This window comes from Ambystoma mexicanum, chromosome 11 (assembly GCF_040938575.1).
Source record: "Ambystoma mexicanum isolate Mex_15411 chromosome 11, UKY_AmexF1_1, whole genome shotgun sequence".
Lineage (NCBI taxonomy): Eukaryota > Metazoa > Chordata > Amphibia > Caudata > Ambystomatidae > Ambystoma > Ambystoma mexicanum.
This window is the reverse complement of record NC_090934.1, coordinates 885,116,346-885,139,624: the sequence shown is the minus strand read 5'-3', so window position 1 is coordinate 885,139,624 and position 23,279 is coordinate 885,116,346. Positions and strand designations below refer to the sequence as shown.

General features: G+C 44.3%; 1 protein-coding gene across 1 annotated transcript in view; it reads right to left on the bottom strand.

Moving 5' to 3' along the window:
- Nucleotides 1–23,279, bottom strand: part of DUSP8 (dual specificity phosphatase 8) — a 167,796-nt gene that overhangs the window by 65,195 nt on the left and 79,322 nt on the right. The window contains exon 3 of the mRNA XM_069623958.1: nucleotides 17,244–17,382. Coding sequence (XP_069480059.1) covers nucleotides 17,244–17,382 — 139 coding nt within the window. The remainder of the gene's footprint in view (nucleotides 1–17,243; nucleotides 17,383–23,279) is intronic.

Here is a 23,279-nt window from a genome sequence, read left to right as displayed (position 1 = left end):
CTTCGGGATCTTGGCTATAGCACAATTGCACTTAGTTTCACAAATTGTGAAGCACATGGTTTACAATGTGTATACTGTTTCCCTATTAATTATGTTTGCGATAAATACTAATATGTTTGAGTCAAGAATGCCCTGCAAGAACCATCCCAAAACACAAGTTGAGGAAAGCAGGTGGAGGCAGGAATACATTTCTGGCCTGTGGTTATGCACGCTGTGGGAGTTTGTGGCCTTTTTGAGACCGAGGTAAACTTCTGGGACGAACAACGAAGGATTCTGGCCCCTGCTGCGAACGTCTGATGATCATTCCCAATGGGCAGTGCCCAAAAAGCATAACTACCAGTAAGGCTAACTGAGCACAGTACTGCAAGTTAGTATGTTGGTTAGCAGGCTGAGCACTACCTTGAACCTTACTGTAAGGAGAGTTAAGCGAGTGCCTGGGGACTCCATATTTCATGGTGCCCTCTCTCAGAACCTAAAGTTCATGCTTCGCATAACTATTTGCCCTCTGTTTATAGTAACAAGTGGAATCTCCAGATTGCTCCTTCCCCTGATCCTTGCTACTTACAGTGCACAATATATCTCGGAGAGAAAGAAGAGATGTATAGACAGTAACAAAGTGAGAAAAGAAACTGCCCGTTGCCTGCATAGGCCAAAGGTAGATCTGAGGTGAGGAGAGCATGCCGTTTTCACTTGTTAAGACTAAGTTGAGGAGAACATGCCGTTTTCATTTGTTAGGCCTTTTTATGCTCTGTTAAGACTTCTAAAGTTTTGGTGTGCATCATTTCCTAGAGCCAAAAAACTCATGCTGAAGGGGGAATAACATCATATTCCAATGCACTAATCAGACTGGAGCATCATGCCGCCTTTACCTTTAGGTTCTGTTGGAGGCAAGGAATTAGTATTGCTAGTCAGACCTATATTGCAGGGGTAATAATAAGGAAATGAAATTAAGTCAAGCAGAATCAGCAAAACGGATGGATGCAATATAGGCCTGAATAAAGATGCTGAATTATATGCATTGCTCTAGTAAGACCTACAAAGGTCATACCACATGGCAGACAAATCTATCCAGAAGTATAATCTCATGCACAAGCATAAAACTATTTTTCAAAACACCCACAAACTAATTACACAAAATGTACACGTACCTACACAGAACACCACCATCCATTAGGACCAAATCCCCCAAAACACAATTTGTGAATAGGCCACAACACAAGAGTATATTACTTGCATAGTTCTGTATACATTTGAAATTGAAACATCGACTTCTATTCTTCCATCCACACCTTGCATCTAATTTCAACTAAGTAGATCAGAAATTACAATTTATATATGTATATTTGATACTCTGCTCTATCCAATTAACACATTTGTCAATTTTGGACCCTCCTAACAAATTTGGACCCAACATGTACAGTTACTAAAAATGGCTGCACATGCATGACATAATTGAGTTTGGTGATGAAGTCACCTAAACGCTGTATAAATAGACACCATTTTGAATTTCTGGTGTACTTGTGTATGCAAGTAGCACAAAAGAAGACCAATCTCAAGAAAAAGAGAGGCACCCTACTTTAACTAAACCACATGGGGAATATAATATGATCATTCTTGATCCTTGTCTAAAATGAAGTAATCAAAATAATTGAGAGCTCAAAATTATTACAAATATTCCCCCCTCACATTTTACAGATAAAATCAAAACCATATGAGTCAATGGAACTATACAGAATGCCATTAGAATACTAAAGAAAAACGTAATTCAATATTAGTCCAAAATAGTGCTTTCAATATAGTTCATATATTGTCAGTGAACATTTAATGTGCACCAATACACTATTTACTATATTTCTTATCCAATAGGTTCATCACATTAGTACATGGACGTATATTAGGTCCAAGTAACCTACACTCCTGATGAGTCATTAGAATGGGGAAACATGTGTTGAGGAATTGATCATTAACAATGAGGATTTCAGTATTCAACTATGCAGGATGAGAATGTAACTGATAGAGGAACTGATTATCAAAAAGAGAGGAATTGACTATTTACCAACACAAGAATGTAATCAATACAAATATCAAGAACCAGAATCTAGGAATGAGGTTTCCATTATTATAGATGAGGATTTCAGCATTTAACCACCAAGAGATAACTGCCACATATGAAACAAATTTGAAATTCGCAATTTACTTTTGAATTAGGACATTTGGGTATTTTCTGAGACCATCATATTAATCAACCTATGGAATAAGACGTCTAAGATTCAGTGACATAAAAAAGCTTTTTTTTTTTGGATTGGAGTGTACAGTTCAACACTTATTAAAAAGATTTTCTTGAACTTTAGTCACTCCCCCTACATCAACAACACATAGCAGTGACCACCCCCGCACTCTTTGAATCAAGGCAATATCACAGAAGCCTTTGCAGTTGCCCAATCATGAAACAGACAGCAGCTACTCAATGCTAACCCAGCTATAATGGTAGCAATAGGTGTAGTGGCTACCTAGTTGAGGACGGAACCTTAGGAAAACAACAAAGGCTGGTAACATCCCAGTTTTGATTTTCTAAGAAAGCAGCAGTACCAGAATTATAAGACAAGGTTAAGGCTACGGTGCTGAATGTACTACAGCAGTCCATGGGATAAAAATCCGACTTCATCATGGACATCTGGAACAGTGGTCAGAGCAGGAACCAGATGGCCCTTCTAGCACATTGGTTAGTCATGTTTTCCGCCAACAGCCAAAAGGGGCCAGCAGATGTGTGCCATTCAGCACCAGGCAACATTGTGCCTGCAACAATTTTAGGGAAGTAGCCACAGGGGAGTTGGCATCTGGGAGAAGGTGGAAACAGTGGCTAGGTTCCCAGTTTTCATTTGAGCATTGTTGCAGCAGAAAATGGGTCAAATGTCCTTGCTACCTTATAAATTGGCAAGACAATGCAAGTCCCCTGTTTGCATATATATCACCTCTTGGTCACAAGTTTTAAAAAAGAAATTGTCGCCGTGGCTGAGATCATCATCTCCCATTTCAACCTGGCTTAGGAAGCCGCAAATTGACTGCACCAACTGCAAATGTGCCACAAGTTGTGCCTGCCCACACTGAAGGCCTCATTGGCCACCTGTTGGAACTCTTCTTTGCACATGCTGGACAGGCTACATGAGCAGTGCAATGCCATCAATCATTATTGCAGCACTCACAACAGCTCTAGATGGGGCATTTTTACCCATGGTCATTGGCGGATGTTTTCAATTGTATGAGCTAAGCTATCACCTTTTTAAAAAGGTGGCCACCAAATGGGTTAGCCATCGCAAGCATCCCTGGGTGAGATTCTCAATTTGGCGTACCTCCTTGAGCCCAACCAGACCAACATAGCGATGGCCTGTGCCATGGCAAATGTGGATGTGGCAAAGCTGATGAGCAACTGGATTTAACTTTGCATCGTGACCAAAGGGTAGCTTGATTTAAAGGTAACATGGAGTAGCTATTGGCTTCCTGTGTGTGAGTTCTCCATGCATCATCTTTAGGTGCAGGCTCAACAGTGGCACACCACCATGTGTGACCTTGATGGCTAAGCAGAAATAATGTTCATTTGTCTTAGGGTAAAGTGTCCCAGGTCAGAGAATGGATGTGAAAAGAATTCAGGGAGCCCGGCTTCATGAATTGTATCCCACGTCACCCGACTTCCAGACACAGCAGGGCATTCAATCTTTGAAGTTTAAGAACTACCTAAAACTGAAACCACAAAAAAGGTAGACTTCCTTTTCCTAACCCCGTCCTTACCCCCCCACCCCCGTTGAGAATTGACTGCCATTCTGGTGGTACTGTACATGAAGGATCAAGTAAGATTTAGGCCCAACAGCTCCTGTTTTACCCTCCTCAGAAAAGACTTGCCACTTAGGGAAACTACTGCCCGATTTCTGCCCAAACCCACCCATTACTCTCTTGCAACAATCAGATGGCTCATTGTCACCGGAACATATTTCAATTCTGGGCTTCGCTCCTACTTTAGTCCACTGATTTCAACTGAATAACTGCGAGGTGGCAATTGACCGGGAAATGACATCCCTGGTCGGTTGCGTGGTGTCTCAGATGACATGAAGTCATCTAGTCAGCTAAGCCTTCGTGCCTCCATCGAAGCCGCATTGGTTTTTGGTTACCTCCACTGCTTGATCGGTTCCTTATCCTTCACAATGACCTAAATTGTAGCCAATCACACCACCCTCCACTAGAGCATGAGCTAACCTTTCCATCACCAGCTTCTAACAGATGCTGGATCCTACCTCTATAGAAATCTTCTCACTGTGAGAAGCCTGAAGGCGTCTTCCTAGCTAGTCACCGGGGATCTGTCATCCAGATGGCCAGGACACGGCCATCGCTATTTCATACAGTTCCTGGAGGTGGACCAGTGAGGGAGGATCACCTGGATGGGGGTCCTCCGGAAGTCGTAGGCCAACGGGTGAGACACGAAATCCCCTTCTTTCAACACGTTTTCCCCATCCTACCACATATGACATTCAAAACCACTGACCACCCCCTCCCAGTCTTCCGACGTGAACACTGTTGCATGACACCAGAGAACGGACGACACACCAGAGCCGTTTTACCAGACATGTCCCAATACCAAGGGTCAGGTAAAGTCAGGAAATTGATCAGAATCACACACACATCCAATGGCCCTTTCCCTTCCCCGCAGGGGATAAAAGGTGGAGCAAGAGCACAGTACGAGCAAGGTAGATTGCACAACAAGACGGCTATCCAGGTCCGGCAGTTCAAGAGGAGGAGAAAGGCAGCAAATGTCAAGAGGCTGACAGGGAGAGACACGACTTTGCTCTTTCCGACATAGACCCGCAAAACCTCCACAGAGGGATTTGTAAGACCGAGGACAATAGCCCAAGTGTGCTGTAAGAGAGGTCAATGGTACACAGAGCGTGTCAACTCTGATAAGCGAGGGAACCTCCTGCTACTGGACTTGACTCCAGTTACGAAGAAAGACAAGAGGTTCATCACAGCCAGTGAGTCGAGGGCAGAGCCGATAAGACGCAAAGTGGCAAAATGAACCAAGTTCAAAAGAACTGTAAAGGTGTTGAGGGGAGACCAGCTGCAGAGGGAACCGGCACCATGTGGGTGCTAACTGGAGAGACTCTGGTCGATACCTATGTGACTGAAACTATAGAAACCAGAAGGCCATAGAAGAGTCACCAAGATAGGTCAAAGTGGCCTATCCCAAATCCCTGTACAGTTGAAAGCCTTTGATCTACGAACTATAAAGAAAGCAAGGGAAGTTAATCCTGTAAACAGTGAAAGGGAATGTAAGGTGAAGTTGGCAATTGGGAACCTGACCAAGGGATGCCGACGAGAAGGGGGCAAGTCTAAAGTCCAAAGTAACAGTGTGTTGACAAGAGTGAACCCGGCCAAGGGATGTCCACTGGAACTGTTTAAAAAACATAAGATTTGTGAGCAAAGGAAAAGCCATAGTGAACCCAGAAAAGGGAGGCTGAAAGTAAAGAAGGGTCAGCGCCCATAAGAGGGGGACCCAGGTATGAGAAATCCTCACCCAAAGTGAAACCAAGAAACAAACTTCATTTTTGTTAAAGGAACTTATTTGTTATTTACGTCAGGCCCTTGAAGGCAAGAGACTTTCAAGAGAAACAAGACTTGGCCAACAATGCTCCTGATAAGCTGGAACGGAAAGGGCGATGTGCTGGGAGAGGCTCGAGTGTGTACTATGCTCCAAGATGCCATCTTTCCCTGTGTGCAAAACGTGGGAAAGGGAGATCCAAGCTACAACCTCCTGACATATATTATTTAAGAACACTTCTTTCTTTGATTTAAAATCATCCCACACCCTCATCCCACACCCTTTTTGAATTAGTTGTAAGGTTTGGAAATAGGTCTTAGTATAGGCCCTTTTTATTTTGACACAACGCCACTAGGACTGCCTTATTTTCATTTGATGGTCAACGCTTGCTCCAATTTTAGATTTAGATAGGCGTTTTCCCAACCTGCATACAGTTTAATAAACACCCTTGAACTGTGATCACTTGTGTCGGTCTTTACTATTGTCACCATGAGTTCCTCACACCACCAAGCATGAACTCATACCCCCCCCCCCAGGCATGTGTATGGTCAAAAGTCAGCATTGGCGAGGGTGTACTTTCTGGACTTTGCCTTGGAAGCGTAAAGGGTATCTCTTATACAAGATGTATTGTTAACTGGCTCAAAAGCCTCATTGTACAACATGTATCCGTCCCCTTTGATGCTCATTGCAGTCATCTAGGCAGTTCAGCATGTCCGTAACTTGTTACACCTACTGGACAGGTTGCAGGCATCTTCTGTTAAGGCGCGATTGCCTGCGCTTTCTTTATACCCACACGGAAGATAAGACTGCCATCTAGTTCCTGGCTAGTTTACATCCATAAATCCCTTCCCCCACGAGTGCTAACCCGCTTTACTGCACCCCAACATTTATCATAGGTTGGTCTCCGTTATACATCTCATCGGATTAATCCACTTAAGTCAAGGCCCATAACATGGCGATGTATTTGGTTTAGGAATATCCTGTAGATTATGCAGATAAATCCATTATCAATATCCTGCTGAAAGTCCCAATGCTCACTAGGGCTGGGAATCATTTTGCTGTGCATGCTCTTCTTAATCATGTATGATCAGGTTTTACCCTATATTCCTTTAGGATTACGCTTTATGCATGGTCAAATGAATATCCCCATGTTAGCCACATTGTCTCAATCCGAACTGATATCCTGTTTAGCTCTCCGAGACACCACTTAAGGCCTGGTGGGCACTATATAAAACATCACGTGAACGTCTACGCCTCTGAACTGTCTAGGATTTAAACCCACAACATTCTCTTTACACACAGATCTTTGTTCTAGGTACACTACACCCTGAACTACCAAGAGCCATTTACAAGGTTTGGTGGAACCCGCCTCCTTCAGGGAACCGCAGCTCTGCAGCACATCCATTACTCCACTAAATGGATGGACTAGATCAGCAGAATAACAGAAACCTGCAGCAGCATTGAGGAGCTAGGCTAATCGAGTGGATGGAGGAGAGTGTTTCTATTAAAGAACTATCATTGAAAACAGACCGAACGTCCATCCCAAAGCATACCTCCCATTTGGAATATGAAAGGCTGCGAATTCAAGTTCACGGCAGTGCAGTAACACATTATTTTAGAACGAGAGAATGATTTAAATCGTGCCGGGGGAAATGGTCTGAAGGTGTCCTAGAGATCCAAACTGGCCTTGTTCATTGAACACCCATTTGGTCTATGCCCATAGACAGATACCACGTGTCACAGATCAACTGTCTTCACATCCACTATCCCTACACCAACAGCTGCACTTACCAACCCACTCACTCACCGCTGCCCTATCTTCAACCATGACAGTGCAATGTGTTACCACAATATCCTGTGGGAAGCAGAGATCCCCCTTAGATTAGAGGGCCCAAACAATGCTTTCCTTGCAGAGGAGATTCCCATCTTACCTCAATTCTAGCAAGTCTGCCCATTTTATCTCTTTATTCTTCACTTCCATATCTAGTTTTCTGCCATCCTCCTCTTGTCCCAAGACTCTTCTGCCCATTTCTGGCATTCGGCTGAAACCAATGCTCAGAACACAGACCCTTGACAAATCTTTGGGGTCATTCATTTCTCAAGGAGTAACCAGCCAACTGGCAAGAATAGCCTCTGCCATCGTTGCAATATGTGCCTTTTTTTTTTTTTAACATTAATGGGCTCATCTTCAAGGCACGCAAAAACAAAGCATGCAGAGAAAACGCTGCACATGATTTTTAACAAACTGTCTTATTCAGTTGGATGGCAGACTGACATCACAGATGCTAATTTGCAAATTCGCCACCTGCTCTGCCTTGCAAATCCAATAACCCCTTTGCCTGCATCGGATTTTGATGCAAGCAGAGATGATATGGATTCCCATGGAATCTAACAGCTTTTTGCACACTCTCAATGCTGGCCGAGTTTTTCATCATCATCATCCTCCTCCTCTGTAGAGCGCCTTTCACCATTGGCATGGTCACAATGCGCTGCAGGTTGAACGCCCTTGTGAACCAGAGTCCCGGTATGGGAAAATCCGTCAGGGGAAATTAGAAGGAGTGTGCATTTTGGCCAAAGCAAAGTTGGCTAGGGTCGGGCCAACAGGGATGCTATTTCACCGAAATGCCAGGATAGCGGAAATGATATCACACGACCCTTGACCTCTGATGACATCACAAGAAGTGATGTCAACTGACCCCACCCTGAAGTAACATCATGGGAAGAGATGGAACACGACCTTTCACCCCTTGACAAAACAGGAAGTGGCATCACATATCAGTTCCTAAGTACACTAGGAAAAATGTGGTTACAATATAACTAATGTGATATACATTTCATACAAGTGTGTTTAGGCCCATATTACCAAATTCCGGTGAAAGCAAGCAGATGTCCAAGGCCAAATGATAATGTGTTATTTTATAGCACTTAAGCGCTTTATATAAAACAAATATACATACAATATCACCAAACCTGTGTTGATACATTTATCGACCGTAGAAGGATGAAAGGCTGAGTTGAGGTGTTTACGAACAGACTAAATCGGAGACTCACCCCCTGAAATGTGCTTGAAATAAACCTTTTATGAGTCTATCAATTATTGTATAAAAATCCAGAAAGACAAATTATTTGTTATTCCTATTCTTTCTTATTTAGGGTCACTGCTCAAAGTGTTACACTTGTGGAACCCCCTGTTTAAGAGGACTGAACAAGAAAGCCAGAAACTAAGGGCCACATGGCACTGGCTACAGCACAGGAGTTCACAATAAAATAAAAAGGGGATAAGGGGGGGCAAACAGCCATGTCTTGAGGGCCTTCTGGAAGGCCATGTGGTCCTGTATGCGTCAGATGCCAAGCGCCATAGAATTCCAAATAGTGGGTGCTTGCATGGCGAAGGTGGAGCCTTCAATTCTGGTTGATATGAAAGAGGGGATGCCCAGGAGTAGAGCAGTGCCTAAGCACAGGTTTCACGTGGGATGTAGTGGGTAATCTTCTGATGAAGACAATTTAGGCCTGTCTTGTGTAGGGCTCGATGAGTGATTCATATGGATTTGAAGGTGACCCAATCGTCTAACAGGGGAGCCGGTGGAGGGCACGGATGGTGGGGTGGGGGATATGCTCTCTGGGGCCGAGGGTGAGGAGGAGCCTAGCTGTACAGTGCTGGACCCTTTGTAGCTTGGAGTGGATAAGAAGGGGCGACCAGGTAGACAGAGTTGGTGTAGTCTAGTCGGGAGAGGACAATGGACACGATAGTAATCACTCTTGGGGGGGTACGAGAGGTAGATGCATCGGCATATGTAATGGTGAAGGTAGCAGGACTTGACAGTGTTAATGTGGTGTGATGGAGTAAGGTCAGTGTCCATCGTACAACCCAGGTTTTTGCCTGTGGTGGTTGGAGGGTGGGTGCGGGGTTCCTAGGGAGTGAGGTCAGGAGGTGGTTTGAGTGCCGGCTTTCCACAGGGCAGGATTGTTTTCCCTGTCTCCAGCAGCAGGTGGTTGACAGTCACCCAATGATCAATGTCAGCGAGGCAGGATGCAAGGTCAGGGTGTGGTGTAGACGGACTTGGGGATTTAAAAGATGATTTGTGTGTCACCAGCATAGTTTTAGCAGGTGAGGTTGTGTGAATGGAGAAGTACAGGGAGAGGTTATCGAGGAGGTGGTTGGCTTCCGTGATGGCATTGAACTGGGAGTAGGCCATATGGTCAATGAGTTTGGCTAAGAAGCAGGTGTTAGAGATTGGTCTGTAGTTTGCAGGCAGAAGTGGGTGTAGTGAGTTTTCTTTTTTTAGGAGGGGTTTAAAATGAGATATTTTTAAACCTGCTGGGAAAATGTCTGGGGTGAGGGAAGAATTAAGGATGGATCTGGAGATGCTGCCTGCACATGGTTAGGTGAAGATCTTTGAGGAGGTTTAGCGGGCATGGGTGACTTGGGGATCCAGGTGGAGGACTCTGGGTCTAATTTCATAGGGATCCATCTCAATGCTCCTGCCATGCAGGTAGGTAGGTGGTAGGAAGCAATGGCAACTGCATGGAGTACAAAGTGTAAAGAGCACTGAAATTCGGGTGTGCCCAGAATTGTTCAATTGGTGGAGTATTGTAAAACTGTTTCAGGGAGTGGAACCGATACAACTTTGATTGACTGAGCATGTATAACAACCAATAATAACTATTGAAAGAGCAAAGTTGATGCAGGATCAAGACACTTAGTCATATTAATGCAAGTTTCCATATTTTTCCTTCTCATTTGTTTTGTCACTTTGTCTTGTACTCTATCTTCTTCCTTGCCCTATCAATATTCGATTTACCATACAATATTGATGTTAAATTGTATTTGATGCAAAAATGAAAATGATGCAGTTATTGGCAAAATTTGTATTTTGTTTCAAATCTTATTTCAACCTTATATTAAAGGTCATAGACATGATAAATGTAGGTGCTCAAAAATATGGTTTCTGATAAATGTATGTAAATATGCAATTTCATTATAATTACCATGCGTAGTTGTAAAGCCTCGAAACACGTGTCGGCTATGCGCAAGTAGGATATGATCAACTAATGAGAACACACAATTAACAAACATCTTAGAATGTCATAAGAATGTCATTGTGTTAACAATTGAATCAAGATAAGCCACAACCCAGAAAGCAATTCAATTTTAGTCTAAGAGGCTAGGGGTTTAGACTCTGCTTCCGAGGGTATGCAGCTAACAGTTAAGAATTACACATCTATATAATTATCCAAGCGTGTCAGTTATCCAGTCAGCCCCCAAACTCCCCTTCTATCCTCTACCATATAGGTGAAGATGAACTCCATGGAGGGTGCAAGATGTGATCCTCGCGCACTTCAGAGAACCATTTGAAATTACCTATTGGCCTACCTGCTGCTGAGGGACTGTTAACCACGACTCTGCCTACTGGAATTGGCAGCCCTGCAATTACCTTGAAGCAACCTTCCTGGCAGGCAAGGGCAGAAGGACTTTCCTAAAATTCGGGTCCTGAACAGGCCCTCACAGAAACCCACAAATTGAGCACTGCCGTCTCTATCTTCAAGCTGCCATAAACTGTCTGAAGCACATTGAAGACCATGTTGAATCCCTGCAAGGACCCACAGTAGCTGCTTTCAACACTAAAGCTCAGACTCACTTGACGCTGAGGCAGAGTCGCAGCCTTCTCTGCATCAGAGAGACATCAATCATTGAAGCACCACCGACCAAACATTGCCTGGTGTCTCCCAGCATCAAGCCTGGAGCTGTTGTGCTGTTAAAGTACACCACCTGTTGGAACCATTCAACTGTTCACAGACTCAATACCTCAGACAGTGCTCAGACTCATGGATCAACATAGTCGAGCCCCCAAATGTGGTTTAGGAATCTACAATGGTTCTGTTTCCTGGGGTGGTTTTAAGGGCCCCAGTGACAATTCAAGACCCCACACCAGACCCGTTTAAGGTGTAACATTGAACATGACGAATCCAGGAAATGTGTCCCACCCCCCACGGGGGTGCCACCCCCTTTGGGACAGGGCAAACGGGATCTCACTGGGAGGGATCCCCTCCACCTTAGGGGACAAGGAAACCCCAAATAAAGTTACCACTACACCTTCTTTTAACTCAAGTATTTGTAGGCTATATGGGAACTTAACAGTTCCAGGGCCCTTTAAAGGTGACTGGCTTGGTTTATGACCTGGTTTCTGTTAACACCAACTTCTAAAGCATGGCACCAATGTTGTCTATCATTCCAGGAAGGAAGAAAAGACCCAAGACCCATGCAGAAGTGAATTGAGACAGGCGGAGGATGAATAACAGCAGCCTGGGCTGAAGCACAGAGTAGTAGACGTCTCACGTCCAAGGTTAGCCTGGAGGCAGGACCACATAGAATGAGGTTGGTGGAGAGTCCAGGAAGGTGGAGAGTCTGAGGAGTGCTGAAGCTGGATTGGACATTTTAGACCCCACAGCCCATTGTTTGGCTGCTTCTCCGCTAGCTCAGGCCCCTTCTGGACGAGTATAGAGTATGCTAGACCACGGCTACCTTAAAGAGGCAAAGGAGATGCACCCTTCATGTTGTGCCCGGTTCACCTTTATTATTCAGAATGCTGCTTGTTTTGTAGCATTGTGGGGAAGTGTTTAGAATCACTACTCTTCCCTGTCCTCCTGCAGAGCAGGAGTCATTTCGTTATTTGGAGAATAGCAAATGGACATTAAAGCAATAATAGCTTGCCTTCATGTTGCAGGCTAAGAATAGTTAAAATCAGTCTGCATTTTAGGTCTGATTAGACCTCGTATGTTAAAGCGCCTGAAATCTTGGAATGAAACTCCTAACTACCCTCGCCAACATAGTGAAGAGTGAGGGACGATGGGAGTCAGTGAAACCATCTGGAAGAGTCACAGGTTGCAGACCCCACCCAGACAGAGGATGTGGTGACAAGTCATAGCAGCTGTTTTTGCAAACGTATATGAATTTGAGAGCTATGCAAGACTATTTCAGCACATTCACGTTGATAGTGATGGCAGGTCACACTTTTTGTACATTAGGGCATGGTTTCTCATACTCTGCATTTGGTGATCCTAAATTCCTTTTGCAGCTCAAATAGGAGTGTTGTGATCCCATTACCTTCATGCAGTGGTCTAACTGGGCGGGAGAGGTGCTTCTCTACTTTTATTTTTTTTAATGTTTTACTGTTATTTCAAAAAGAATCTATTCCGAATAGTTGCGTTTTAAAATAAAAGTGTAGGAAAGGTTGAAACTTGGCAGTTCAATGCACTGGACTGTCCATTCCCTTAAACAGCAGGTGCATTTGTTTGGGGATTTGGACCGCATGTGAGGTTGGGGTCGGGTGGTGGGGGGCGGCAGACATGGCAACAGCGAACCCAGGCCAGCAGGGAACATAGTTCCAGTACTTTTTTTTTTTTTTACTCTTCGACCTCTGCCTTCATGTTAAAAAATACTAACTTGAGACCTATTGAAGCCCTTCACAAACCTCTCAAAACAGCCTTGTGACACACTGTTAGCGGAACTGTTAGTGAGTAGAATTAATGGGATAGGCAAGGCCTGGCAGGGGAAAAACATAGGACACATTTCTCTGTAGTTTAAGAGTAGAACACGTGGCAGCACAAAACAATCATTCTTGCAACGTTTATGCAGTGAAATGGTGTTACCACATATAATTCTCGGTCTAAATAGAAATACAAAAAACATAAGCGTGACGTTATGTACAGAACGTTTGAAAGGCTAGTTGTATTAGTACAGTACAGTATGGTCAACAAGGCAGCCCAGACACCGTGACCATTGAGTCCTGGACTTCTCTGCTAAGATTGCTAGCATTGAAATCAACCAGTGTTGAAATATTTAAATTGTGCCAGAAAGTTTGGCAGCCCTGCTGATCAACAGTTCCAACCCAATCGAAGAAAAGAATGCTCAGAAGTGCTGCTAGTGTGTTAAAGTTCACGGCAGTGCATCAATCATATCTTCTTAGGGAGATGAGAATGGAATTCAAACTCCACACCCATTCAGTTGATTGTTAGCGATAGCAGTGGGTGTGTACATCCTTGCCCCGGTCATGAGAATCCATTTGAAAGCTTACCTCCAAGTGCAACTCTTGGTAGGACTCTGAACTCGCCGCCCTGAAACGCAAGTTCAGGGTGGCTTGGAGGAAGTGGAGGGCATAGGGCACATCCTCTCACAAACGAGCCTGCTGCCTGCTCCAAAAGGCAATATCAACTCTCTGTCCTGTCCAAGAAGAGTCCATATCCAATGCCGTGTCTCTGCGGCCTCATAACACCACAGCCAAACTCTTTAAAATCTGCCAAGGAGCTGGCCAATCCTTCTGCAGTCTCCACCTCTCCTGTTCCCTCCCAGGCCCTCTTTATGGCACTGGGTCCTCACTGAACCACTAAAACTCGGGATATCCTGCCCTCTCTCTCCTCTTCCTCGCCCTCATTTTCTGGGCAAACTCCTGAAAATGCTGGACATCTCCCAGCTTGCTCTTCACACTGAATCTGTTGGTTGACTCCATGACCATCAGTCTGGCTTCAGAACAGCCAGAGGCATGGAAACTGCTCTCCTGATCACCTGTGAAGATCTGCTCACTAATCTTGATTCAGGCCTTCCTTCTGTCCTCATGCTTCTTGACCTTTCCTCTGCTTTTGACACAGTCAATCACGCCAATCGACTGAGAACCTGGGCATCATGGATCAGGTCCTGGACCCAACCCTCGCAGGTTAAACTTGGGTCCTTTCTCTCCACCACCTTTCTCTCCTTATGTGGTGTTCCCCAGGGTTCTTACCTCTCACCCCGGCTCTTCAATGTCTTCTTGACCCCTACCTTCTCCTCTAACTTTCATTGTTATGCGGAAGACACACTTCTCTGTTTCAGGGTCCCCCCAGCCTCTCCCCTCTCACTCATTCCGGACTGTCTATCCGCTGTTCAGGATTGGTGCACCTATAACGATCTCTGCTTCAATGCGACTAAGACCGAGAACCTTCTCATTAGGACCCCTGATCCAGCCCCTTTCCCTCTTTCACTCTGGCGACCGTCCTTTGGCCCCCCCCTTCCTTCGCATTCCTGTGAGGCAAAGAAAATTGGTGTCATCTTCGACTCCACTCTCTCTTCACATCTCAGACCTGGCCAAGAAGGCCCTTGACAGCAGCAACTCCTCAGAGGCATTCTTCATTTTCTCACTTTCCCCAGAAGCTCACAATCTCCAGAGCCTTGGTTCTCTCTAAGAAATAGGCTGTTTCAGTAGTCTAACCTAATCTGCCTTCCTCTACTCTCCACCCTCTGCAACTAATCCAGAACAGACTGCAAGACTTGTCCTTGGCTCCAAGCCCAGGCACTGTATCTCAAGGCCTGAAATCCCCTCCACTGGCTCCCGGTGACAACCAGGATCAAGTTCAAGACCTGCGGCATTGTCTACAAGGCTTTCTAGGGCCAGGGCCCACACTACATCCAACTCTCCCTTCCAAAACACCTTCCTTCTCCAGCCCTTCACTCAGCCACCTCCAGCTCTCTAAGGGCCAGACACTTCTCCAGGCAGAGTGTGGGGTTAGATATTGCTCCTCTGCAGCTGCCTCCCTCTAGAATGGTTTCCCTGCCCCTCTCAAACTTGACCCAGACCACATGAAAATCCAGAAGCAGCTCAAGACCTTCCTTTTTGCCTCTGCCTTCTCGCCCGACCCCCTGTCTGCTACACTGGCTGGTTGCCTGGCTAACTCGGAGTCTCAATGGGCACCAGGCTTCTCCATGACCAGTCTCCCCTGCACTGCGTACGGGCCTACCAAGCACTTAGGGACTTGTAAGTGCAACCTTACAGTCCCCTGCCACCTTGCAATTACCCAGAGCCGCACTTTCCTGGCTGCTCATCCTTAGATCAATGCTGCCCTGATGGCACTTCCCTCTTCTCCCTCCCTCCCTGCACTTTGCGTTGTTTGCACTTGCACGATCTGAATGACTAGGCCTAGTAATATCTTTTGTTTTGTTCTCCCTCCGTCTCTCCCCCCTTGTCTTGTTGCGCGTGGAAACACTTGTGTACAGGCACGTTATAAATGACTGATCAGATCATACCCTACCAAATCAACACTAAAGAATACACAAAGAACATCTCAAAGCTCAATGCACCAACCCTTTGTACTACAAAAAGCCAGACCCGATGGCTTTGTCAGTTCTGGTTGATTTAGCTCATAAAACATCTCAAACCCACGCAAAGTATAATTTGTTTAAGAGATATTCTAATGGTAGTTGTGACTTTGTAGGTACCTTTACCTCGTGAATTGATGGTCGTTTCTTTTTTTTTTCTCTTTTTAAGCAAAAGTTACCTTATTGTTCCTCTGGACCACCCACTTTTCTCCCTCTGACCCCAAAAACAAGCCTTACTCCTCACTGAAACCCATCATCCCCACATTCGATTGTCCATTGACCACAATCATTCTAGGATATACAGGCAATTTCCAATACCATGCTTTCCAAACAGCAACCAGGCCCTCACACCTGAAGCAACACTCTTCAAAGTGACTATGCACTTTAACCAAAAAAAAAAAAGCCTTCCCAACTGACAAGCCTCCATGTCAAGTATTTCTCTGCATTCGCAGATATTCTGCATGGCAATCTAAAGAAATTCACAACCACCTACCTCAAACAAATTAAACCATCAGGCAATTGGCAAAGGCGACTTAAAAATATGAGGGCCAAGCGCAGGGCTTCTACCTACACACACACCTACCTACCTACCTACCTACCTACCTACCTACCTACCCACACACACACACACACACACACACACACACACACACCCCACCCCACCCCACCCCACCAATTTGTGCAGAGTTTCTCTCAGGATTGGGGCAAGCACTGCTCTGGTTCTACTTGTGTTCATCGCCTCACCCCCAGCAGCCACAGACATGGAACAGCCTCAAACCCAGCAGCTTTTTTGGTCATGAGCAGGTCAGCCAAATACTAGTGCCAATAACGCCTAGTACCTCAGGGACACATTCATGGTTCACACTGCTGCCACTTTAAGCAAGGATGTAAATGAGGCACCAATAGTAAGTTTGCGGTGAAGTGCTATATGCAGAGGATTCCTGGAAGAGCAGTTCACTGGCTTAAGAGGGACACGTTCTTCTCAAAACCAGCGGAACCCCAAACGGGAAGTGACAGGATAAGACAGCTCATAGAGCAGGCGTGGTGCAAGTGGGAGCATTCATATCAGACAGCTCATAGAGCAGGCGTGGTGCAAGTGGGAGCATTCATATCAGACAGCTCATAGAGCAGGCGTGGTGCAAGTGGGAGCATTCATATCAATCACTATACACAAAAGTGTGTCCTATGGGCTCCAAGGTACCACACACATAGCAGGGGGTTCATGGAAGAAGGGCTTCTCAGGACCCTAGTCCTCAGTGCACCAGGACTATTCCTGTGGTGTACGGATGCTCTTTGGTTTGATGCCACCATCAAAACCAGACTTTTTTACTGTCAATTGAAGACTTTATATCAGTTTTATTCTGTTTCTACTTTGATCAACTTAACATATGATGATCTAAAACGTAATCAATTTTCATATGCGCAATGATGGGATTATATTTTATCGTCCTCACATGAAATAGTGAAAGGTGTGTACATTTGCTGTTTGAACCAAACCACGAATATAAAAAAAAAATGATAGCCCCTCCTTACCTGTGAGGACATAGACCCTTTGGTAGCAGCTATCCAGCTTGCCTATCAGGATGGAGAGAAAGCTGTTGGAGACCAAGTAGCTCACATCCCGGGTGTTCTGATCATACACCACTATATCTCGGACTTCTTGCGATTCCACCTGTGGGAAAAAAATAAGTTGGTGCTTAAGGGGTTGGGAGCCAAATGCCCAAACAAGAAGGTGCACTTTAGATCAGTGCTCGTTTTGTTTTATATACTTTTTACAGTTTGTGGATTGAGCACAAATGATACAAAAATCCAATTTCAGCAGAATCAATTTTTCTTATGCTTATAATACACGTGCACCCTTTGTATAGTTCAATCCCCAACACAGATATCAAGCCCCAGAGGGGTGTTACTAATTTACAAGACAAATAAATAAACAAATTAGTGAAAAAACACCAGGTAAGCTTTGGATGGGTGAGCCAGGAGAGCATGAATGTGTTTCACTTAGACTCCATCTTGGAATCAAAGGTTACATTTTCAAATGCACTGCAGCATGTCAACCGGTATTGTAAAGAACTAAAATCCTCCAACACTGTGGCTAATCTTTTTTTTTGTTTTTTTTAAGTGTTTATTGGTTAAAGTAAATTCAAGCTTAGCAAGAAGAATAATTTAAACAAAGCCAACAACAACAAATAAAATGCAATTCATAGTATCACTAACATTTAACTGTCAGTCAGATTTAAAGCCCAATTAAAATTAATAAAAAGAAAAAACAAAGATAATACACATGATCATCGCTACATCAATCTCTTTTGTTTGTGCTCCCTAGGAACATGTCATTCAGACTATACAAAAAGTTAATCACCAAAACCACTGCATTTGTCCCAGAAAAATTCCTCTTCAATGCCCCCACAGAAGCCAAAGAAATTCTTTAAATGCAAGTACCTCTTAGATCTCAATTTCGGGCATTCTATTAGTAGATGTTCTAGCGTTTCCACCAAGCATTCCCTATGACAAAATCTGTATTGGGCATCATCCAAATCAACAATATTTCTTCTAAGCATAACCTCCTTAGTTTGTAATAAGTTCCATCGGAATCTTAAGAAATCATATCCGAGTTTATTACTAGGGAACTTTAAGAGGCAGGGAGCCAGTATCCCCCTGCTTCTATGGTCATTACTAAGCTGCCTTGGGGACACATATCCATGCAATCTTTCCATATTTGAGCACCAGTCATATACAAAAAGTATCTTTTTGGTCCTGACGGGGTCATTAACCAGATCCTCTGAGATATTTGTCTCAATCTTGTTTCACCTTGCTTAATGAATGCATTATGGGTGGGCAATAGCCCCATCGGCATCTCCTCAGCAGTTGGGCGATACATAGTTTTCACGCTTGGCTGAAGGAGTTTCCCATCTGAGCCAAGGTATGCCATTGGCCACATGCTTTCAAAGCAACAAACCAAAATACATGTCTGATGGCAGCCACTGGTAGCAAGTTTGGGATAGCCAGGACCTTACGCCAGATTACACCTTCTATCAAGAGTAGGGGCTCAAATGCCCAGTCATCAAGGAGCAGTATGGGGTTCATTTTGCCTTCATAGAAATGAATGACAGGTACTAGAGACAATCTACAATATTTACTCTTAATTCGTTGCATTTGCAGAGTGTAGAATTCTGCTTTCGCTCTGAAACGTTTAAGATGGAGTCTATCCAGGGAGCTAGTGAAGGGCAAGCCGAGGTAAGTAATTGAGGTAACCAGATTCAGAGAGATGCCATTGATAGAGCAGTGCAATGGGGTATTGCATTTCTTCGTTACCAGAGACATAATCTGAGTTTTTTGGGGATTGATCGCCAAGTTGTTTTCTTTGGCAAAAGCCGCAAAGGCCTCCAGTTTGTATGTGATCTATAAGAATAAAATCGTCAGCATAAGCCATCCAACAAACTGCTATGTTCCCTATTTTTGGTGGAGCAAGTGATACTGCTTCCAGCTTCTTGCCCACCTCTGCCATGTATAAATTAAAGTCAGACCGGCAGAATGCACCCCTGTCAAAAGCCATTGGCAGTGGGAATCTTTTCTGACAAAGAGCCTTCCTGGTTCAGTCAGATTCTGACATTGGAACCTTCATGTCACTTCATTATCAAGTTTACCAAACCTCAAGGCATGCCCTACTTTGATAACGTGTCCCATAGGTTAGATCTCAAAACTGTGTCAAAGGCATTTGACAGGTCCAATTCCGCAACATGAATGGCAGTTTCCGTGATTAACAAGAGCCTGAAGACTACTTAAGAGAAAACCATTTAGATGGTATGATGTGATTTTCGAGAGCCAATTTGAGGGGGTGGAATCACAGAGTTGTTGCACACCCAGTTTTCCAGATGTTTTAATATCAGACCCTCAAAGATTTTGCTGTCTGAATCCAAAATCGAAATCGGGCAGTAGTTTTTGGGTATATTTCTACTGCTCTTTTTATAAATTGGAATAATGTAAGCAGTACTCCAAGTTGGAGGAAAATTGCCAGTCTTCAGGCTGTTGTCAAAAAGAAGTTTCTGAATTCCTGCCCATTTTAGTGAGGCACCCTTAAATAGCTTATTGGACGTTCTATTAGGACCATGTGCTCTTGAGTCATCAGCCTTCTTAATGACATCTCAGACAGCATCTATTTCATAGGAGACAGCCCTTTCTATTTCAACCACTTCCACTCTTTGTTGTCCTTTTGAGTCGATCACAAGCGTAGGCTCACCATAAATTTGGCTAAAGTGGGCCACCCAGTTTCAGTCACGAGTTACGTTTACCCCAAAACATTTTGTTGTTGCTCATTCATCATTGCCCAAAAAGAGCGTGAATCCTTCCTTTGGAGGTACCTCACCATTGCCTCTGAATCTGCCCGATTTAAAAAGAGGCATGATGATTTCTTATCCAGTTTCTATATTTTTGTCTAACTTTTCTGAGGGCCACGTCTGATTCAACTGTCCCTTCCCTTTATTTTCCGAATTGCACAATCTCCATTTTTTTAGTGGCTTCTGCCTCATCATAAATATGGGACTTCTCATACGTTGCTTTTTTTAAGCATACTTTTTGAAACTTCGTTCCCCATTATGGCGCCAATGGTTTTTCACATGAAATCAGAAAAAGTGTCATAGATAAAAGTTTCCAATTTTATATCCCTGTTTTACCATCCCTGTTATTTACACTCCAAGTAATAAGATCAGTGAGAATTGCATGAAACAAGTCTATTTGGCACATACCCACATGCGAGTAGAAGTTACAGATGAGAAGGTGCAAAACCCCTTACCCTTTTACAGCTTCCCACTCTGTAGCCTGTATTCCTGACAGTGTCAAAACTCTTCACAAAAACTTGTACCATAGGCAGCTTTACACATCGTTAAGAGCCCCCCTTGGGTCTCATCTTAATGCCCTTTGATACTAGCTGTGAGGTTACAATGTACCCATCCATAGCAGGTCACAATCAAGGTCACAATCAAGCAAGTTTCTTGGAGGCAAATTATTTCTTAGTTTCGCAAAAGTAACCCTATTTTTGCAAGTGAAGAGTTTGGAATGGCCTATAGAGTTCCATGAAGCTAGATTGAGAACAGGTTGAGCTAGAGCCGAGGCTTAAACCATTCGGCTTCTGAGGTGGCATTGAGGGTTGTTGCCACCCATAACCAGTCCTATTACTCCCTGAAGCCCCTTCTACTGGATGGAAGAAGTTTAGATTGCCCCCATGCCCCAAGGTCAAACAACATGTAATTCGGGGTCAATGTTTATCAACCTGAGATCGAGCCTTTTTTATTTACTTATCCTCTGCATCGATTGTGGAGATATTAAAATTAAAATCGGTCTCAGCGTTTGAGCCTCCCTCAGGATAAGGTCATACACCACTCTCGAGTCAAAGCCCAGCACTACTTTATCAGTTTCACCACATTCAGGAAACTTCACTCTCAATGTCCGTAGATGAAATCGCACTCCGGTGCAGGCTTTCTGAAAAAAAGGGATAACACAGCAGACCGATTTAAGACAAGGCCTCTTTCTCTAAACAATGGGCCCTCCAAAAGTACATGGTAGAAGGCTCAAAGTGTATGTTGCCTTCGTTTTGTGCTGGGTTCCGCTCTTAGTGCCAATTGCTTGATGGTTGTTTGGGCAGGTGAGGTCTCCATGAGATTCAACACCTTTAGCTCCCTTCAAAACCGAGTGTGTGAGGCATGACCGTTTATTGCCAGAAAAGTTCACAGAATTACTACTGGTCTTACATAGTTGGTCATAAATGAACTGGGCCCCATTTATAACAAGGGGGTCCCCATGGGGCAGTTCCACAATCTTTCCTGTGTCATGCAAAACTGCCCGAAGAGATCTCAGTCATAAGATGATTCAATCCTGGCCTCAAGGAACATTGGAGAGTTTTCTGGGATGACCAGGAATGTCTTCCCTCATCTAGGTGTTCAGATGAGGCAACCGTCTTGAACCCTTCAAACATCACCCTACAGGTTTCCTCCCTTTCAAAAGGTTGTTTGAGCAAGCGTGGGAGGTCAACAGGATTGTGGCCATGTTGGTTACAGCAAGTTCCCACGTTAGAACCACCGACTTCCTCATTCTTCCGATTATACATTCCCAATAATGACATATCCTTTGTGGTCCATACCGGTCCTGTGAGTAATCGCTCCCAAGATTTGGTCTTAGATCGTGATGTTCCATCATTTAGAAATCCATTAAACGGAGTTGAAGTGGATTTCATTATTGGGACAAGTTGTTTAAATGGTGCTAAACTCAAGTTCGTTGCCGTTTTTTGGGAAATTGTTGTACACCATAGCACTGGTACTGGCTAACTGGGCTTCCTGCTTCTATTCACCCCCAGACTCTACAGTTACTCGTGGCACTACACTTTGAGCCACTGATACCGATGCTTATTTTTTCGATAAGCAAGCAGTTCAGGAATAGTGCGGTTATGCGTATGATTTTCTACTTCATCTGGGATGGAGTTCTGTTGCTCCTTTTTTTTAGTTTTAGTTTTCCTCTGCTGCCTTACTGTTTCTTCCCGACCCAAATGTAGGCATGCCCCGTAAAACAGAATTTACCTGCATCCGATTACGGGTTTCCTTATTCCTTTTATTGGCCAAGAATGAGGAACGATGATTGTTACTCACAGAGCTGGTGAATGGATAAAGCAAAAAGACAGGACTCGGAATCTTGATATCCTGGATTGATTGTAGAGCTCGGACTGTTAGAACCCGAGCCTCCTCTCTTGAGGGAGGAACTCTTTCTATGATGGGCACATTTGCTGGGCCAACTAGGCAGATAAAGGGGCTGATCACCTAAAAGAGCAGGGAGAGCACACCACCACGGAACTAGCTGAAAAAAGGAAATGTCACAGGTCAATAATATTGTAGGCTTCAAGAGACCAGCTAACAGAGAGTAGCGGTATGTATCTACCTGAGCCAATAGTTCCCCCTCCCTCCCAGAAGAGTGGTCTTCCTACAAGAGTAAAAGGGAGATTTCTAATCTGATGCAAGTGATTTACAGTACAACCGTCAGAGAACAGAGGATTCCTTACCGTTATTTGCAAGTGCGAGAACGTGCTGAAGGAGAGTTGTGAAGAAGAAACAACGGCAGGATAAAATACCAAAAAGCTATATTAGTATGGGAACACTTGACCCCGGGCGGCATGAGGGGGGCACTAGGATCTAGAAGGTGCACTAACTGCACAGCGTCCAATAGTGCACGCAGGTTGAGCACAAGTGTTCTCGACTCCAGCGGTGAGCAGTTTAATGCAATTTAAGGCATGAGATAGAGATGGTCTGTATCAGGCAAATGCAGGATTCAATACACCAGTGATTTTAAGTGGTGGTCGTAAGTAAAGCAAAAGCAGTCTGTTATCCAGAAGCAGGATTCAGTACACAGGTATTCATAGAAGGCGAGTCATTGGCAAAAGCAGTCCGTGTTAGCCAGAAGCAGGATTCAGTACACAGGTATTCATAGAACCGAGTCATTGGCAAAAGCAGTCCATGTTAGCCAGAAGCAGGATTCGGTACACGGGTAATCAATTCAGGGGAAGAAAGGCACAATAAAGTGAAGACG